The 20,381-nt window shown below is 31.3% G+C and overlaps 3 protein-coding genes across 5 annotated transcripts; 1 reads left to right on the top strand and 2 right to left on the bottom strand.

Moving 5' to 3' along the window:
• Positions 1-898: 898 nt before the first annotated feature.
• On the top strand, positions 899-3,284 carry LOC108322654 (transcription factor HHO5). The gene is made up of 5 exons (XM_017554808.2): positions 899-1,400; positions 1,525-1,712; positions 1,993-2,356; positions 2,584-2,660; positions 2,794-3,284. Exons 1-5 carry the CDS (start codon positions 1,199-1,201, stop codon positions 3,049-3,051), a joined length of 1,089 nt encoding a protein of 362 aa, XP_017410297.1. The 5' UTR covers positions 899-1,198; the 3' UTR covers positions 3,052-3,284.
• A 5,060-nt stretch (positions 3,285-8,344) lies between these two features.
• Positions 8,345-9,571, bottom strand: LOC108322665 (LOB domain-containing protein 25). 2 transcript variants are annotated; one of them, XM_017554825.1, is made up of 2 exons: positions 9,494-9,571; positions 8,345-9,193 (listed from the first exon to the last, which is right to left on the bottom strand). In XM_017554825.1, exon 2 carries the CDS (start codon positions 9,161-9,163, stop codon positions 8,639-8,641), a length of 525 nt encoding a protein of 174 aa, XP_017410314.1. In that variant the 5' UTR covers positions 9,164-9,193; positions 9,494-9,571; the 3' UTR covers positions 8,345-8,638. The 2 variants fall into 2 exon arrangements, with proteins under 2 accessions (XP_017410314.1, XP_017410315.1); XM_017554826.1 differs by having other exon boundaries at positions 8,345-9,188; positions 9,494-9,524.
• A 5,705-nt stretch (positions 9,572-15,276) lies between these two features.
• Positions 15,277-17,088, bottom strand: LOC108322663 (LOB domain-containing protein 36). 2 transcript variants are annotated; one of them, XM_017554820.2, is made up of 2 exons: positions 16,990-17,088; positions 15,277-16,443 (listed from the first exon to the last, which is right to left on the bottom strand). In XM_017554820.2, exon 2 carries the CDS (start codon positions 16,363-16,365, stop codon positions 15,544-15,546), a length of 822 nt encoding a protein of 273 aa, XP_017410309.1. In that variant the 5' UTR covers positions 16,366-16,443; positions 16,990-17,088; the 3' UTR covers positions 15,277-15,543. The 2 variants fall into 2 exon arrangements, with proteins under 2 accessions (XP_017410309.1, XP_017410308.1); XM_017554819.2 differs by having other exon boundaries at positions 15,278-16,415.
• Between the last annotated feature and the right edge of the window lie 3,293 nt (positions 17,089-20,381).

The following is a 20,381-nucleotide window of genomic DNA, read 5'->3' as shown; positions in this document are numbered from 1 at the left end:
TAACCTATAATACAATGTTGCAATGAAATCTTTTTGAAAATATGAAATAAATTTGATAAACGAAAATTATGAGAATACCCGTAGTTGAAATCATAGGCAGATCTATCTACTTCAGTACTTCTTTCCGCACTCATCATTATCTTTTACCTACGACGATGGTTATGGTTCACCTTGCATTTTCTACAACGATGGTTTCACCAAATATGTCGTTGAGGACCTATCTTCCTTCTACAATTTTGCACAAGTAATAAATTCAATTAAAATTCACTATTTACATAAATATTGTTACACAGTCATTCTCATTAAATTTCATAATAATTATTTTATAGGTATTATTAAGATGAAGACAAAGTCATAATTAAAAATCCCTTGCTAACATTTCTCATCAAATACAAGACCGGGTGAAAGAAAAAAAAACCGTGGTCGGTTTTCGAAGTATTCCAAAAACTTATGGTTAGTAGGAAGGAAAATAACATGCCAAACACGAGAGAGAAATTCATCAATTGGTCTTGGTAGAGGTTGCGTGATGCGTTTTTCAAACACTTTCTCACGAAATTCAACTTGACGGTGATAATACAAAGTGTTATTATACTACTATATAAACAATACATGAAATTAGAGCTTTGAATTAAACACATAAATTATAAAAAATGTAAAAAGAAATATTTAAAAACTTTGGCTCGACTATTATTCAACGGCATTCTACATGTGGGTCAAACGTTTGCTCAACTTATACATATAGGTTACAAGCCTATAGTAAGCAAAGAATCTCCCAGAAACCACACCCATTCAAAACTATTTAATTTCATCCAACCAATTGATGTAACACAACCATATTGCATAAGCCGTGATATTGTGGAATCAAAAGATTCTCATCTCAACCACACCATTTGTTTTTCTTGTCATTCTTTTCCAAAAGAAAAGAAAAAAATTATTGTTCTCAAATTATTAACAACCGTTGGGCTTTGTTTTGAGTCACATTACACATTTACACTAATGGGGTTACGCGACGACACGAATGCGATCACTGAATCTTTCTGTCCGGAATCACGATAATATAAATAAATGAATCTCTATCCCCTTCTCCCTCTCCCTTTGTAATAACAATGGTCTGGCACCTGAAGCTTCAGCACGCCACCCCACGCTGAAACTGTGAAATTAGTTAACATTTTTCTTTGTTTTCTACCTACTCTCCAAGATGGAACTGAGCTTGGATTTGAGCTTGGCCTTTGTCCCCGGAAGAACCGTTCGTCAGATTCTTGGCGAGGTTGCTCAGAACGAAGGTGGGTCTCAGAGAATGGCCACGCTTGAGGATTTTCTCCTAAAGTTGGAAGATGAGAAGAGAAAGATCGAGTCTTTCAAACGTGAACTTCCTCTTTGCATGGTCCTCGTGAACGATGGTGGGTTAAGAACTTGTCCTTTTATATAGAATTTTCAAAGTTAACATTTTTTATGTGATTATTGCGCATGTTTTGGTGTGTTGATGATTAATATATTCTTTGGGGGTCTGCAATCTGCGTGAAGCTGTTACTAAATTGAAAGAGGAGATAAACGGAGGTGTGAGAATGCAAGAAGGACCCGTGGTTGAAGAATATATGCCACTTTTGAAAACCAATTCTGAAGGAAGTGAGACTTTAAACATGGGTAAGGAACGCAGTAACATGAAGAATTGGATGAACTCTGTTCGGCTATGGAACGTTGAATCCAAACCGGTAAATTTTTATTTCAGAAATCATTATATATTTCACATGTTCATGGTCACAATCAATTACCACATGATATACGATTAAGATTTTTTGTTTATAAAGGCATTCATAATATTCAATTACGTGTTGAAGATTGAGATGCTGTGTTATCCTATCCTATGCTATGATAGCTTTTAGACCGTAGTTATCCTATACTATAGTTTTTCAGGTAAAAGGATTGTATTTTATAGCAGTTTCTACAGAATTAAGAACAAAAGTTTAATTATTTTTATTTGGTAACGTACAGAGGACTGAAGAGGACGATCGATGTGTCCCCCACAATCCAAATCAACCACAGAATGAGACCAACAAGAGTAGAGGAGCAGCAGCAGCATTAAATGGAAACAATTGTGTCTTAAAAACAGTGATGAGTGAAGACAAGAGGGTGTCACAGGCTCCTAGCCATGGTTTGATGAGACCAGTGTTTGAATCGAATGATAGAAAAGCAGAAAGTAGTAATGAACACGGGTCGTCCTTGATTACAACAAGCACATTAGAGATAAAGGGTCAAGCACAACCTCAGCAGAATCCGAGGAAACAAAGGCGATGCTGGTCACCAGAACTTCATAGGCGATTTGTCGATGCCCTTCAACAATTAGGGGGACCACAAGGTAGATTAAAGTTAGCATTTAAACATAATTAAGAGGGAGAAGGTTTGTTAGAGTGAATGATTCCTTCTTTTGCAAATTAGGGTGGGCTCACAAATTCTTGACCTTATCTGCATAATCAATGGTGGATGATTTTTTTTTTCTTTTTTATTTCTCTATTGAATTCAGAATCTTCCATCAGGAATTGAGAAAAGTTAGTCTTATCTCTATGATTGGTTTGCTTACTGTAGTGGCCACTCCAAAGCAGATTAGAGAACTGATGCAGGTGGTAGGCCTCACAAATGATGAAGTGAAAAGCCATTTGCAGGTGAGTGTTTTATTTAGATTATGTCTGATAAACTTTTGTCAGTGTCAGTGTATGTTAATGAATCAAATTGTTTTCTCTAATTACTAACATGTTTTTGAGCCTAAGTTAATTTTGTGAATTGTGGTTGAATCAGAAGTACAGACTTCATTTTAGAAGACCTCAAGTTTGTTCGGTTGAGGTAGCTAATGGTGGGTTATGCCTTATGGTAAAGGATAAACATGGAGATAATAATAAATCAAAAGGGAACTTATCACAATCTGGCTCTCCACAAGGTCCTCTTTTCTTAGGAGGGTCTGGACGCAACAGCATGGACACAGAAGAAGATGAACAATCAGATTGCCATAATTGGAAAGGTGCTCTTCACCACCAACCAGAAGCTGAACTTCTATGAGCTTCTAAATGAAGAATCAAAGTTTGACAGCATGAAAATAACAGATCTAACACATACAAGGGACCCATCCAATCGATGTTAGAATTATGAGACTTGTAGAGTGAGAGTCAGAGATTTTACACTGTTTCAGAGTTCTCTGCCTTCTGCTTTATGAAGTTTTTGTTATGACTACTATAAATTGTTATTAGGAGTAATTTTATTGAATAAATTTCCTCAGTTTACTACCTTCCAAACTTCCTGCATTAGGTGTAAAAACAAAACGCATACACAAACAACTCAGATTTACCTCTTTGTATTGAATCATGTCATATTTTACTTGATCTGTCAATTATGAAAAGATGGAATTGAAATTCTAATTTAAGAATAGTAATGAATAAAAGAATTTACCTGAATTTCAAGATATTTTGTTACGATTATCGAACAGAGAATTCATAGCATTTCCATTTATGCATTAACTACACATATGTGTAGAAAAGCCATTGGCTGAATCCTAATCCGGCAGTTGGGTGGCTCAGCCTTTTTTCTCTCCGCCTTTATTTGTAGGGTTTTCATTGTCGAATTTTACACAAATGTAATATAATAGTGTTATTTTTATTTCATATTTTTCACTGTATTTTTTATTATAACATTTATTTATTCTTATTTCTCTTCTATTATAAAATTTGTCTGAAAAAGTGAAGTTACAAATATAATTGAATACCCTTTGAAATATTCTTTTGAATTAGTATTATTATTATTTTCTCACGTGATAGTATAATATAAAAAAATGCTATAAACACGTGGTAAAAACTTAAATAAAAAATCATGTGACAAAAAAATATTTATATTAAAACTGTAAATAATTCAATATACATAATTTTAAGTAACTGTAAAAATATGTCTAGTTCTTTCGATGACAAAAATTCCAGGTGTTCAGACGTATTTGTTCCGTGTTTAATTTGTAGATGAGATTGGAGGGGAAGATTTTGTCTGTTTGACTAATCATAGAGATTTAACCGTATGTTTCTGTCGTCGTGTCGTGTATTGCGAAAAAAACGCGTCATTATCGACTCACAAACCTCAAAGTCATATGTAGACACGTGGTTTTCAGCACTTGGTTGTAGTTGGGCATTTTGTCACCACATCAGTTTTAACAGAATAATTTTAAATTTTCATATAATGTTGTTTCTCTAGATAAATTTTCTTGTTTTGTAAAGAAAACTATATTTTCTGATGAAATAAATTAACATCGGTGTAAATTTGTAGTTGATGTGATTGGAAAAAGAAATTTATGTAATTTAATTAATTATTAAAATACTTTTGTAATTATTTTGTTAAAGTTAAGTTCCAAAAAAATTATTTACGGGAGATTTGAAATTTGAAATATTTGATTTAAGTTCAGTAAATATACCTTGTAAAAGTATTTTTCAAATATTTTTCAAGACTTGCATCCTAAATTATCTCTTATTTTCTAATCGAGATGTCTGAAATACTTGTTTCTTCTAGTCGAAAAGAGGAATATATCTATGGGAGACATAATGAAGTTCAAGTTAGTCAAATAACAATAAATGCGATAATAATAACTAATTAATTACCTCTAAACAATTTTATTTATAGTAAATATTAGTTTTATGGGTCCCTTACATGATTAAGTATGATCTATAGAGATAATTATTATGATTAATTTACTTAATAATACTGGTAAAAATGGTTTAGCTTTCTTTAATTTTGTCCATGAAAGATAATTAAGTCGAGATGATCTCGGCTAAGTCGAGATGATCTCGGCTAAGACGAGACTAACATGACATCGTTCTTTGTAAGCTGACATAATATCAGTCTTTTAGACCGTCCTGTTAGGATCGAGATGATCTCAGAACACTTAGTCACCATGATTTTAGAACACCATTGTATGGTTATATTGTTATTATGTGAAGGTTGATATGGTTTTAGATGCACCATTTTATATGAAAATCGAGATGATCTTGGATATAAATATTACACTAACCCCACATGATGGATATGTGAACGAGAACCTTACCAAGATGTGATGTCTGGGAAATAAAATTTCATGTTTTTTGGATACCTCACGGTATAATTATTTCAAAGTCATAATCAATTATGTGAAAAAAAAAATTTAGACTTTTTATCAGTTAAATTTGTTGAATATTGTTCTAAACATAATCATTTCCTGGTAAATGCTCTCATGCAGAGGTACATAAGTTTCAAGTTGTATATAGGAGTAATGGGATAAAATACTAATACTGTATTTCATATTTTCTTAACCTCTTTCTTTCACACGTCTCGTCACTTTGTTCTTTTTCAATCCTTTTATGTTAGAACAAAAAGTGAGGAAGAACAAAATTAAAAGGGGAAAATTGATTTCAAGTTTAAAGATTTAATTTTTAAAACTTTTTTGGCTTTTCAAAAAATAATTTTAATAAACCTTAACATTTATTTTAAGCCTTGATTGCAAATATTAGAATATTATAACTTGCAAACTATAACAAAATAAAGAGAATAAGAAATAGGAAAAGTAACATGAAATTTTTATAATGATTCAAACCAACAAAGGTCTTACATCTAGTTAATCATATCAAAGAGAATATTACAAATTACTATTTTATAAATGATATTACAATTATAATTACATGCAAAATCACAGTTAAAATAATAAACAAATACACTTCTTTTGCAAAACCTATAAAGAATGTCAAAACATCTCTTTTAAGACCATAAGAGATGACAAACCACAATAAATAAAAAACACATATATCGAAAATAAAGGACAGGAGAAATATCTTTATTAAAACACAAGAAATGAAAAACACCTCTCTTGAAATCACAAAAAATGAAAAATGCTTTTCTTAACAAATCTTAAGGGATGAACCAAGTTTACACTAGCAAAAACAACACCTTACTATATAATAATACTCTTAAAGAAACTTAAAAGTCATTACTTAAAAACTAGGTTAAACCAAAACTTATTCAGAGTAATATCTAATTTGAACTCTTCCTACACTTTGAAACTCAAACTTATGTTCAATTTATATAAGAAACATGTTTTTGGCCCATTTGAGAAAAATCTCATTTCATAAAACATTCAAAATAATTTATTATATTATTTATGATAATCAATTATTTCAAAGAGATTTTGAAAAAATGACTTTAATTGGGATAATCGATTATTTTAGTTTAAAAAAATGCTTTTAATCAATTATTAAAAGTTCTTATCGATTATCACATAAAAAAATACTTTTTTATGAGAAGTTCAAAAGTCTCAAAGATGATAATGATGTTTTTGTACAACAAAAGTCTTCCACCTACCATTCAACCTTTTTCTTAGTTTAGAAACATATAAATTTCATTCACATGACTTTAAAAGAATTTTAATAAGTGTTTAGTAAAATTTTTGGTTACAAGCTATTTTTATGACTCCATCTTTTTCTTTATAAACTATCATCATCAGAACTTTCTTTTCTTTTTTATTTAAACCAAGATATTCTTATTCTTAAATCAACTTTTTACTAAATCCCCTACATCCAAGTGTGAACAGTGGATGACCTTTCTCATTCCCTATTCTTTTTTCGTAGTACATTTGTGGAAATAATGTGAAAGCCTCTCACCCTTCTTTTCCATAACCATAGCTCCCTTGTTTCCTTTTTTGCACACATGACTAATGTTGCACTTTCCATCAATGGTTATCACTATTTCGATCTCTAAATCACATTTCCATATTTACAATACCTAAAGACTCCTTCCTCCACAAGTTTGATAAGTTCCTAGTGTAGCATGATTGTTTAGAAACCTTTCTTTGTATATAGCCTCAACTTTCTTAGCAAAACATACAATTTTGCATGCACTGTGAATACAACCTTCATCTTGCAAATTAATTTTTTTGAGGTTGAGTTTGATTTAAATTTCACTTAAAATTTTCAAATTAGATAGTAAGAATCATAAGAGTTGTATGTAGGAAGTTGAGATTTGAGATTAAGTCTCTTTCTTTTTGTATAAGGTAAGGAGGACCATATTCTTTTGTACCATAAATTTTATTTGACATTTTCTTTTTATTTGTTAGATAGAGAGTAAGTGATTTTGGTTCATTGTATTTTTTCGATCCTAGCAACAAAAGATGGTTTGTGACGTGCAAGAACGGAAATTTAAAGGAAAAGAGAACAAAATGATTCACTAGGAGAGGAGATGAGAACAAGATGGTTCGCAATGAAGAAAGACTTCACGAGAAGACCAACAATAGAGAATGTTAGTTTTTGTAATTACAATGGAAACTACAACGGTACAATATTGCGACAAAAGAAATATTTTTTCTAGAAATTTAACTCTAGGTAAAAGAATAAGCTTCAATTATTTTATAACCAAAGTCTATAATTATACGAATAATTTAAAAATTATTATTCTATTTTAAAAGATTATTTTTTTTAAAATGAAATTTATTAAACGAACTTAAATCATGTTTTTGAATTAGTGTGCCAAATGACACCCTTTCCATATAGATAGCTAAATGTTGGCTAGATCTTCGAATTCATATCATATCTAGCATCTTAAAGCTTCCTTTCATTAATCAATTATATGCAAATATGGAAGTGCATACACAGTTTGTATTTGGCATCTCTACAACTTATTGTGATAGCCTAGTATACAAGTCTTCACATGGCATCTTCCTCTAGCAAGTCATTATTGTAAACAAGTCTTTCAACAACGATTTAAAAGGGATTTTAAAAATGGTTTTTTCTCGTTGTTGATAAAGACATTGTTATAAGTTATATAGTTCAACAATGGTTCACCGGATGTTGTCAAAAGAGGTTTCGAAGACAATTTTATCCACAACCGTGGTAACTTCATTTAATAACAATGTGATGGTGTGATGTCTTCGTCATGAAACAATCTTAATAACGGTGGTAGGAAGGCAGGAACAAGACGCAACGATGGTAGACGTGGTGGTAGGAGCGGCGGCAAGCACAAATGGGCGGTGGCAAGCATGACGAGGGGTAGTAGGTGGATTGACAAAGCAAGGGTTATAGCACAAGACGTGAGCAAAGACAACACAAACAGTGAGCATGACTATCAAACAGCGAGCTTAGAATTATAGCCTCAATCCTTTTCAATTTTGCTACCATTCCACATTAAAGAAACATTTGTTTTAGGAACTGAGAGAATAACAAGACTAATTACGTTTTCAGGAAACTCAAGCATCCAGAGCGTTTTCTTAAGAAAATTCTACTCTACTCTGGCTTCACTTTGAATTCCCCTTCTTACTTTTCTATTTCTCCTGTAAATGTTTATGCATTCAATAGACCGATGAGCCAAAAATCTAAAACTGTTTTATTCATCACCTTTGCATTCAGTTTCTCATCAAACATTCATGTTGCAAATGCCTTTTCCACTAACTTCTAAACCCCCAATATTCCAATACATTTTGAAGAAGAACTACAAATTAATCTTAAAAATATATTATAATGACAAAATAGACCGTTACTAATTATCTCTGTCTACTTCTTCTTCTTGGATCAATAACAACTAAAGAATGAAAAAGGAGGATGTTGCAGATCGAATAAAAACCTAAAATCCAGCCGAAACGACATAATGGCTTTGTTCAAGAAGGAGGAGCAATAGTCTTACCCTTAGCGTCAGCTTGAGATGGCAGGCGGCGTGAGGAAGAAGATTCCCAAGCCGGAAAAGGATCCCATGAAGAAAGATCAAAATCAACGGGGGCAGAGAGAGGAGCCTTAAGGTCCACCGTCTTCGCATGCGGATCGGAGGAACACTGCCCAATCATCTTTTGCATAACATCTGGGCCCACGTATTGGGCCAGTTCCCTTTTCGCTTTCTCCAGCTTCTCTTTCAGGATTCCCAGAGTCTCCTCCTGCTCCCATATCAACCCCACGCACCCGTGCACCGGGTCTCTCACACGCGCCTCCGCTTGGTACGCCAGCGCCCTCGCCACCCACTTCCGCAAATCCGGCGACGTCGACCTCAAAATGTTACTGACGTTTCCCCCGCCGAACACATGGTGCACGTACGCGAACCGCTGAATGCTCTCAGCCGGGAAATACGACACCATGACGCAATCCGATCCGCACCTCCGCCGTTGGTACTTGCATGCGCCGCATGGGGTCATGCCTTGTTCTTCTTCTACAACAGCGCTGCTCTAAGAAGAAATAAACAAATCTCATATAAAATTATTAATTTACATTCATATATTTATTTTAGAAAAAGTAAATTATAAATTAAATGTATTTTAAAAACTTTATATTATAAGTTTTGAAGTTATTCTTCGTCTAAAAAGAACTGAAGGTAGCAAATGTCATAAAATAATCGATAACAGCTACAGATTGTATGTACTTTAACATCATTTTGTATATATTTTTTATAATCGGATAAACAGCAAAGAGTTGAAAAAAAAAAGAAAAATGTAAAATAAAGACACGCTGTATGAGAGAGAACTTACTGTAGTGTGAAATGGAGGTTAGGCTAGAGCAAGAGGAAGAGGATTTTCACAACTCTTCTTCATTGTGTTCTTATAGAGTTATTCTTATGTGATGTATAGACTGTAAGTTTTGTCATGATTAGAATATACAAATATTGAATATGGAATTAAATAAGCAATTAATATTCAAAAGGTATAAATAAATATTTATTGCATTATTGAATTTAATAATTTTCACTCATTTTAAGTGTTGAGTTTTTAAACAGTCCATTAATTATAATTCATCTTATACATTTGAAAATAAAAATTATAAATTCAACGTCTCAATAAAGGTAATTAATAAGCTACAACGAATGAATGCTTACATAATTTATATATTTAAATCAAATTCCACACAACATTTCTCCATATGGTGTACCTGACTTTAATTTGGAACCTATTAATAAATTATTTATTTAATATCCATGCAAGTATTTGTCATTAAATATTTAAAGAAAGGAAAAATGAATTGATTAGTCTTAAATAAATTCTCAATACTTCCTTTATTTGATAACTGGTTATTAAAAATAAATTTAGCTTATGTAATATTTATTGTTATCTTATATATCAAGTTTTGAATAAATTAGACATTTTGATATTATGTAATCTTAATGTACTATTCCATTTATATTTTTGAAAAGAATACTAAATATTGAAATAAAAAGAATTGGAAAATTATAAAATTTAAATATTATCAATTAATTCATTGTAATTGTTATACATCCACTTTTTTTATTCTTTTCAAATATCACTATTAAAAAAATATAGATTTTTCCTTGCAGATTTGGCATCGATTATGTTACAACCGAGGCATAAAATGACGCGGTGACATTTTTATAATTATCACAAACATATATGTCTTGGTTCATAGAGAACTGATGCCTAAAGGGTTTATGACCTCGGTTGTTTAGAGAGCCGAGGCCATAAAGACATAAAATAATTGAAATATATTTTTTTTAATTTTTTTATAGGCTTTAGGCAGCAGTTTCTAAAAGAACCAAGGCCGTAGAGCCTTATCGTCTCGATTAATATTACAATCGAGGTAATAACATGTTTTTAGGGTTAAATTTCACAAACAAAGTCTCTTGCACATTTGTAATCTCCTTTGCGCTGCTGCTCTCTCTCAACGCCTTCCAGACCATCATCTTCCATTTCTTTCATTTTTTTCTTTCGTTTTTCGTTAATTAATTGTTTCTCTACCATTGTCTTTCATTTTTACCGATTAATTTTGTGCACATGTGCTCTTTGGAAGTTTATTTCGTTTTGTTTCAGCATAGAAGCCGCCTTCGACCTTTAAGGTTAGTTTCGTTTTAAGTTTTTGATGTTTTCGTTTTGAAAAGTTTGAAAAAATACAATTTTTTTCGTAAAAATAAAAAACAAAGTTTTCTGGGAGATCTGGAAGGATTACTTGGCTACGCTCGCTACCACGGTATCAAAAAATGGTTAACGAGAGTGAAAGTTATAGTCTTTTTTGCAATGCAAATATTTTTTAAACTTCAGATTACAGGTCTGTTTCTGGGTTTGTCTTCTTGTATATATGTTATGGAATGTTTGCAGAAACAAGCAATTTTTTTTTAAAAAAAAGCATACTTTAGACAACGGTTATGGTAAGAACCGAGGCAAAAAATGATATATTGCCTCGGTTTTGGACCTCAACCGAGGTCATAAACCCTTAAATTAATTATTTTTAAGGGTTTACGGCCTCGTTCAAACTAGAACCGAGGCAATAGACCTTTTTTTTTTGCTTTACTACTTTGGGTTTTTGAAGCAAGGTCAAAAGTCTATACTTTTTACCTCGTTTGAATATACCTCGGTTATGTAACCGCGGTCATAAACCCAAAGCAACCGAGGCAATATCCCTTTCTTGCACTAGTGTATTGATTATAATAATGTAGCAAGTTTGAGACCGTAATATTATATGTCCTAAAATGAAGTATAATTAGAATATGCTCAACAGTGTCATATTGTTTGAGTAAAGACTAAAGGTAATTTAAATGTTATAAATCAAAGTATTATTTAAAATCTAAGTATAAGTTAAAAGTCTTACATCAAGTAAAAATGAGAAAGTTTGGTGGTATATAAGAAAAATATGACCCATAAAAATCAAGCCTTAAGATTTTAGATTTTATGTTGAAAGTATTGTCATAGTTTTTATATCAACAACTTATACCTCATAGATGGTTAATCTCCTCCATATAAAAAATTTGGTTTAAATCCTCATATGATCCTTATATTTGTTGAGAAATCTCAAATGGGTTCTCTTGTTGAAAACTGTCTCAATTAGATTCTAAATTTTGTAAAATTGCAATAATTAAGTCATTTCCATTAAGTGGTCAGAAACGACGTTAAGAGATGCTGACGTGTTGCACAATAAATATGTTGATATTAATGGTTTTATTACGTGGAATTAATATTTAAATTAAGATGGTGTATTATTTTTTGACATGGCAAAATGTAATTTATCTTGGTATTCAACTAAAACATAAATAAATATCTCTTGTTGTGGTAAGACCCAACTAAAGTTAGGGTTAATGGAAGTGTATTGAGATAAATGGATGGACAAATATGTCCTATTGTGGGAGAGAATGTTAGGAATCTAAGTAGGAGTTAATATCTTAGTTTATTCTAGATTAGAAATTTCAACATTAATCTTGATGGAACTTTGATTTCCAAACTAAACAATACATTAAACGTAGTAGTTAATCTTAATGATGTTATCTTAATGGATTTGAAGTCAAATTATATTGACGAGATATTTGAGATGGAAAAGTAGTGCTAAAGACAATCCATCACTAGTACAATTTTAGTTTTTTGGATTACGTGATATGTTAAAACAAGAGGAGAATATATTAGCAAATCAACTAATAATATTCTATCTTGGTTGTTTTGTTATTTATAAAGAAAGTAGATATTTCATTTTTTGGGGACTAATATTTATTTTATACATAATTAAGATAATAAATATACAATGGCTTTTAATATTTGCAAACTTGTTACGGTATATATTCTTATCTCAATCTTTCTTAAAGGAATATCAATGAAGTAATTTCAAGTTTTTTAAATAGTTCATTACAGGAGACGAAGATAATAGAATGAATAAGATGAAGCTAAGGTGAATAAACGAATTGGATGAACATCATAAAAGCTTAGCTAATAAAAAAAATCATAAAGCCTTAATTGAAAGCTATATAAATTCAGAGTTACAATTTTGTTTATGAAAAAAATAGATGGATAATATATACTATTGCTTCTAAAAGGGAGAAAAGAAATGAGCTTCCGAATATCTTTAAAATCCTATTTTTATTTTTATTTTTTAAAATGGGCAGCTTAAAACCTTCGTGTAGAAAAAAATTATACGAGGTACTATGAATCTTTCACATACGCTTTAGACATGCCAGAAACTGCAGCCAAAAACAAGAACAGCAGAAGATGGCCTAACACAATCTCATTGATTTCAATATAAAGAAATTAAAAGCCGCTGAAATTTGTGAAACCCTAATGTGATTCAGCAATTTCACACATCTTTATTCTTTATATATTCTAATTGGATAGCCACTTACATAATTAATTCAACATTATTGACCTTGAACTAGATTATTATTATTATTAATAATGACTCATGAGCCAACGTATAAAATAATTTAACATAATTTTTAGTCAGTAGATTTATAAAGTTATCACACACACACACATATATGTATATATATATATATATATATATATATATATATATATATATATATATATATATATATATATATATATATTTTTTTTTTTTTTTTTTTCAAACTTAATTATTTTTACACCATTAAACTCGATTTATACATTAGTATATTTTGAGTGCAACTCCATCCCAAAAATATCTGTTACCAACAACGACAAAACCATCTTAATAAGGCAAAAAAAAAAACTATTTAACAGTCTTACAAAAATACTTAACAATCATAATATAACTATTATTATTTTTGTCACCAATGAAAAACATATAGATGAGGTACCAGGGCACCTTTCACTATACAAAAGTTCAAGAGGAAGATCAACAATACAGAGGAGAAGGTTATATCTTATTTGCAGTGTCACTAGTAAATAGTGAAAATTAAAAAACCTTCCTACTTAATCAGATAACAGCCCATAAAGTAGCTACAAAGGAAAAAAGTCACTGTATATATACATTCGTGTGTACCTGCCATCTATCTGAATTAATTATCTTGAAAATCATGTTATCTAATTAGATGTCCAGCATAAACCTGTTTTATTGAACATACAAAAGGAGTATACGTTGAGAGTCAAATCTATGGATGCCACAGAAGCAGACAAAACCTGTCGAACCGACATGGGTTTTTGCATTTTATTTCATCTTTCGGTTGGCAAGCCATTTTCTCATACTCTCTTTGATACAATTCAAAGCATATAGTAATTTGATTAGGTGAAGGAGGACTATCATATCACGCTGAAATATTGATAAAAATAAAACTGAAACTTTTAGTTACGTCTCCTCTTTTATCACAGGAAAACATAGTATAAATGAAAAACCTTCTTTGAAATGTTCACACTGCTTGGTAACACATTTAATTTTTTTATTTTGGGTAGGATGTTTGATATCTTATGTTTTTCTTTATCTGTCATAAATTCTTTACAAAAATTTGTTTCTTTTTATTTATTGAAGTTTAAGATAGACTTAATTATGTTTTGCCAATTCTGCAATAACTTTAATTTTTAAAATTTATTTATTTTTTATGAAAAGGTCTATATTTGATTTTTTTTTTGCCACTAAAAAGTATTATTATAGAGGAAAGTTAATGAATTAACTATATTAAGGCGAACCAGTCAGTCATATATTGAGGACAGTGATGATATAGTATTAAATAAGGTAATTTTTTCTTATTAGCTAAATGTGGAGCTACAAACTACTCTCATCCCTTCTTGCAATGCACTTTATAACTAATAAATGATTTAAATTAATACACAATATAGATAAATAACATAATCGATCGTGTATACACTTTTAATAAAATCAAGAGCATTTATTATATATATTCCTTAATATTTTTTTAGCTGTCAATTAGTAGACAGATCTCTTAACTCAACAATATTCATTATCTATATATTTTATATAGAGTTGATCTAGCTTGTATTTCATTTTCTATATCTTTTTTGTTAATGAAATTTGGTATAGTATCTTTAAATGAACTTCTCCTAAAGTTATTTTAAGGAAGAAGAAAATACTTAAATATCTTCACAAACTAAAATTAAGTTATAAAAAATAAAAAATAAAAAATAATATCAATTACATAAGAGATTTCTGTATATTAGTTCATTTATAAATTACTGATAGCTTGTGAAAAACTTCAATCCTTCCTTTTCTCGAGGAAGTTCTCACAAGCATACCTACATTCATTAAGTGGAAACATATATCAAGACCATTAAAAGGATGTCTGTCACTTAATTTGCCTCTCAAAGAACATTCAATCCAATACCAGTGTTTTCTAAATGTATTTTAACTTATTATCGCTTATGTTATGAGTTATAAGTAAGACTCTCACTTCAAAAAATCCCACAAGTTATAATAATTTTTTAATTATAATAACAAACAATATATTAAAAATGGTATAGCTTTGGTAGCATTCTTCTTGGCGTGGAAGGAAGGGGAAGCCAAAGAAGACGTGAAAATAAAGAAAAATTAGGATTAAAACTTGGAAAGAAACAAGAAGATTAAAAAACGATGTGTGATTAAGATGATTAATATGTAATGATGTATTGCGATACAAAGAGACAAACATTAAAAAGGGTTTAGATATGAGAGTTGCCATAGTACAAGAAATCTAAGGATTTTTTATGAAGTTAATTATTTTACCAAACATAAAAGAGAGGGAGGGAGAGAAAGAAATTTGTTAATGAAAACTCGTACTAACACATTTAAATTTGTGTTCATTCTGAGGTGAGAGATAAGTAAACCCAAAATCTAAGGAGAAAACCAAATACCTTGTTTGAACTTCGTTGAACCTTAAGAAAGTGAGAAATGGACACCATAACTACTTGACTGAAAAATCAAGCACATTCTTTGTATCCTCACTTTCACACTGTTGCTGCTGATGGGGCTGTCCCTGCTGAGGCGAGAGGAGCAACTGTGATTCAATGAGATGTTGTTCCCCTAGCTGCTGCATTTGGTAAGCGCCAACGTTACCAAAATTTCCAAGAGCCAAAGGAGACAACAATTCTCCTTGAGTCCCAAATCCACCATTACTAGGTTCAAAACCACCAAACACTTTCTGCTCATAGTTTCTAAACATCTGTTGTTGCTGCTCCCTAGTTGCAAGGGCTATCTGCTGAGCTTCTTGAAAATCCTGCTGCTGAGGGTCGCGATCCATCGTCTGGCCACCGCCATGGCCAACCAAAATCTGCTGCGGCGCCATGTTGTTGCCAACATGATTGAACAGAGGTTGATGCGAGGGAGGCACGACAATATCAGCTGATGGCACCATCCCAGGATTGGCCAAGAGAATCTGCATAGTCTGAGGACTCACATAAGTGGACAATTCCTTCTTCGCGCTCTGAAGCTCCATCTGGATTTGGCGGAGCCGTTGCTGTAGTAACGAAATTATTCCCACACAGCCATACACGGGGTCACGCAATCGCGCCTCCGCCTCATACGCCAGCGACTTAACGGCGTCGTCGCGCTGCGCCACGCTGAGCTCGTTCAGCAGCTTCGACACGTTGCTGGCGCCGAACACGCGGTGCACGCACTCGAACCGTTGCGGGTTGTCCGGCGGAAAGTACGGCGCGAACACGCACTCCTGCGTGCACTTCCGGCGCAGAAGCTTGCACGCAGCGCACGGCGAATTCAGCGACGACATCTTCCCTAACCTCCCTTCCTAAATTCACCGTCTATTAGTGTTTCTGAGTCCTAATAAAAGAACCCATGGAAGAAAACACTGAAAAACTTTATTGATCAACTCAACTCGAAAGATCAAGATACAAATGTATATAAACAACAGAAATAGAGAAACCGAAAAGAAACTGCTTTAACAGAAACAGTTTTATACATAAACAAATATCTCCTAATACCGTCAACTGAATAAACCACGTCAATTCATGATTATGGTCATTGGTTTCATAATGGTAATAAGGACAATAGTTTCTGAGATTGTTAATAATTATCACTCAAAAATAGGAATCATTAACGATTATTCATTTCTTCATAATAGATTTCTCAAAGGAAAAGAGAAGATCAAAAGCAAACGGTTATATAAATAGTTACCCTATAACAAGATTAGGTTATTAAAAAGATAGCGTGCAGGCAGTTAAATTGATGAACACCACAATAAACGACGATGAATTGAGATTGATAGGTTTTTCATTTCAGATTCAAGAAATTATTAAAATAATCAGGTGATGAAAATAAAATATGATGACATTTGGGATTTAAAAATTTTCTTGATGAACGATAAAGGCGATGGAGAAAGGAGAATAGAACTTACGGAGCGTGGAAAGAGGATGAAAAGGAGGAATGTGAAGAAGATGAAAGAGGAAGAGATGATTGTAGTTTCTTTAATTTTCAGCGCTACTGCCACAAGCAATCCTTCTTCGACGATGCTATATCATTCCTCATCTCGTCGTTTTGTTGTTTATATATACAACATATACTTTCTTCACAAGATTTCCCTCTCTCTTTAGGGTACGTAACTATTTTCACAACTTTTCACTATTAATTATAAATTAATTTGTTGTAGATTAAAACGGAAAAGATTAATTTTCAGGTCCTTAAATAATATCTATAAAAATTTTCTATCAATTTCTCCCTATCACCTTAAACTCTCTCTCGCATTGTGAGTGAAATCGTTCAACGATATGCTATTTAATCGACTAAATTCATTATATAATCGACTAAGTCATCAACTATTGATTATATAATGTAAATAATCTATTAAGGAAATGTTTTAGGCGTTGAAGTTATTGTCTAATCGATTCAAACTTTTGGTAATTTATTGAATTTCTTTTTTTAACAATTGGTCACTCTATAAATCTCTTAACCAATTTTTCAAATAATCAATTACTCATTTTTCTTTGGATCCTATATATACCTGTATAAAAACCCGAATGGTCCAAGAGACTCAACCAAAACTAAATTATCAAACTTTTTTGCAAGTCATGAAAACATTTTACAAACCCTCGTACGAATACTTTTCCGATACTTGGGCTCAAGGGTCAGTGTACATTCTACCCCTCGATTTGAGGATACAATCCAGAATTCCTAGACCTTAACACCACAAAAATATATATATATATATATATATATATATATATATATATATATATATATATTATAAATAGTCAAAATTTATTAATTAAAAACGTAAAATAAATTGTCAAAAACGACATTTTTTACACAAATTTTTGATAGATCAAAATTTGTCAATAATACTGCACTAAGTAACATTTATCGACAAAATTTCATATTTTTCAATAAAAATTGAGAAAAAATTATGCCAATAAATTTATCAGTAATTATCGAAGAAAAAATTTGACGATAAATTTTTTGAAAAATGCTATTGATTTGGTTCATCTTATTTCTCCTTTCTCCTTTTCCTGTCTTTTAGGGTTTCATTTTTTATATAATGAAAAACTCTATTTGAGAGTGAACCATTCGGTACTTTCTATCCATTTTTCTCCAAACACAACCTTACCTTACGAAAAGGTATTGAACCAAAAGTTCTTCATTAGCGGGGAACCCAAGGGGCAAACTCAATTGTTCGAGAGGGTATTCTTCCCTCTTCTCACCTCTCGACAATGACAAACTAATACCACGAGTGCATCCTCCACCATCGCAGCAACAGTCGCACCATTGTAAACCAGATCACCTTTATAGCACGCGAAAATGTGAGTTCCTCGTGATCCGTAAGAACGACGCCAAAAATCCAGTTAGAGTAGCACCTAAATGTCGTCATCACCAAAGGAAAAGAGAGAGATAGTTGTACAACACTGTCCCAAACCACCATTGGCATTGTCGAGAACCTCTACGACTCATTTAGCAATGCACCATCACCACATGTTCCGCCTGAGCCACTATCGCAAATCCAACACTTGAGCCATCGTCACGGATCCAACATCATGAGTTATGACACCTCACCATGGAAGAAATAGAAGTTGCGCACCTCCAACGCAAACCACCATGAGCGGGAAAATTATTTGAGCAGGAAAATTATTGCTCCTTTTATTGACAAATGTATCCATCGGGAATAAACATTTTAAATTATCGATGAGTTATAATATTTATAATTACTTACATATTTTGTCGACGAAAAATTCATCAATAAATGAAATATGCATTACTAGCGGATTTATCGATGAAAAAGTTCATTGGTAACAAAAATATGTATTATCGACAGAAAGGTTCATTAATAGTCAATTTGTCGGTGAAATCCATTGATCATTAAAAATTCAAAAAATGCCAGAATTAAAATTTATCAACAAATTTAATTTCGTTGATAAAATTTCATCGGTAATTTCAAGAATTTTTGTAGTGCAAAAAGACAAAACATATTCTCACCAAATTAAAGATGTTATTGGTCTTAAACACAATGTTCAGAAGTCAAAGAGAAAACAAGGTCAAGAATGTAACCCTTGAGTTATACTCGTAAACAAGATTACAATATCATTGAATTATGATTAGGCATTCCAAAAAGTAAAAACTCATTATGAATATTATAAGTAGAAAATGTAGGTAAAGTTTTTGCCCTCTCCATTTATTAGATTAATTGAAACTAAACACTTACTTGAGTGAGAGAATATCTTTTGCAAGTAATCTAGAGGCCTGATCATCGTAAATAAATCGAACGATCGGATAACAAAAGACAAAGACAGAGAAGAACTTCGAGAATCAAAGGATTAAGGTAGCTCTTAGTTTAACAATAACAACTGCACGAATTAGAGGGCAAAATAGTATAATTAAATAGTATCCTAAAATTTGCCATATGAAAAAGTTGTTGCATTGATATGAGTGGAATATAGAGGGACATTAAGTAATCTATATAATTTGTATGTTATTATGAAATAACCAACATAGAAAGTGTTTTTTTTTATGAATTAATATATCAAAGTTTAAAAGACTTTTTTTTATCTTGGTAAAAATAGTGAAAATTTACAAATTTTTCATTATGGTTAAATATGTTTTTAGTCTAAACTTGTACATGAAATTGAAATTTATCTATGTTTCCAATTTTGACACATTTTTTCTTTAAACTTTAAAAATGAATGGATATAGCCTCCTAATCCAACTGCATTAAATTTTTTTGACGTGTCAAATGTATTTTAGGATGATATTTGAATTGTTTGTACCATTTTGACACTTTTCTGCTCAAATGTCAACTTGAAACACAATTTAATAAATAAAAAAGTTTAACACTATTAGGTTAAAATGACTATATCCACTCATTTTTAATGTTTGAGGACCAAAACGTATTAAAGTTTGAGAGAGAAATGAATTCCAATTTTTCATGTAAGTTCATGGACTAAAAACATATTTAACCATTTTCCATCATATATTTGTTTCATCAATTTTTTACTAATAGACTTGAAAAGTATGATATAGTTATGTAACTTTTTAGGAGTGAAAGTTACCTAAACCATTTTTGATTTTTACAAGTAAATTTTTTTTATGCTAATAAAAATAAACAAAATTATCAACATTTGAAATGCTTCCACTTATTTTATGATAGTGTTTTTGAAAGGACTTAGTTTCAATCAATAGATTATTAGTATTACTTAAATTAAATTAACTCGATGTGAGTTTTTTTTTTTCATAGGATTAGCAAACACTTATTTTCAATCTAATTATGGTGTTTTTGTTTAAGCTTCTACAAGTAAGATTAAT

Source organism: Vigna angularis, chromosome 1 (assembly GCF_016808095.1).
Source record: "Vigna angularis cultivar LongXiaoDou No.4 chromosome 1, ASM1680809v1, whole genome shotgun sequence".
NCBI classification, from domain to species: domain Eukaryota; kingdom Viridiplantae; phylum Streptophyta; class Magnoliopsida; order Fabales; family Fabaceae; genus Vigna; species Vigna angularis.
This window is presented reverse-complemented; position numbering and strand designations above follow the sequence as displayed.

Coding starts and splice junctions, on each gene's coding strand:
- LOC108322665 (XM_017554825.1), bottom strand. CDS start 9,163: ATGACCCCATGCGGCGCATGCAAGTACCAACGGCGGAGGTGCGGATCG.
- LOC108322663 (XM_017554820.2), bottom strand. CDS start 16,365: ATGTCGTCGCTGAATTCGCCGTGCGCTGCGTGCAAGCTTCTGCGCCGG.
- LOC108322654 (XM_017554808.2), top strand. CDS start 1,199: ATGGAACTGAGCTTGGATTTGAGCTTGGCCTTTGTCCCCGGAAGAACC. Junction 2,357..2,583: donor ACAATTAGGGGGACCACAAG/GTAGATTAAAGT, acceptor TGCTTACTGTAG/TGGCCACTCCAAAGCAGATT. Junction 2,661..2,793: donor AAGTGAAAAGCCATTTGCAG/GTGAGTGTTTTA, acceptor TGGTTGAATCAG/AAGTACAGACTTCATTTTAG.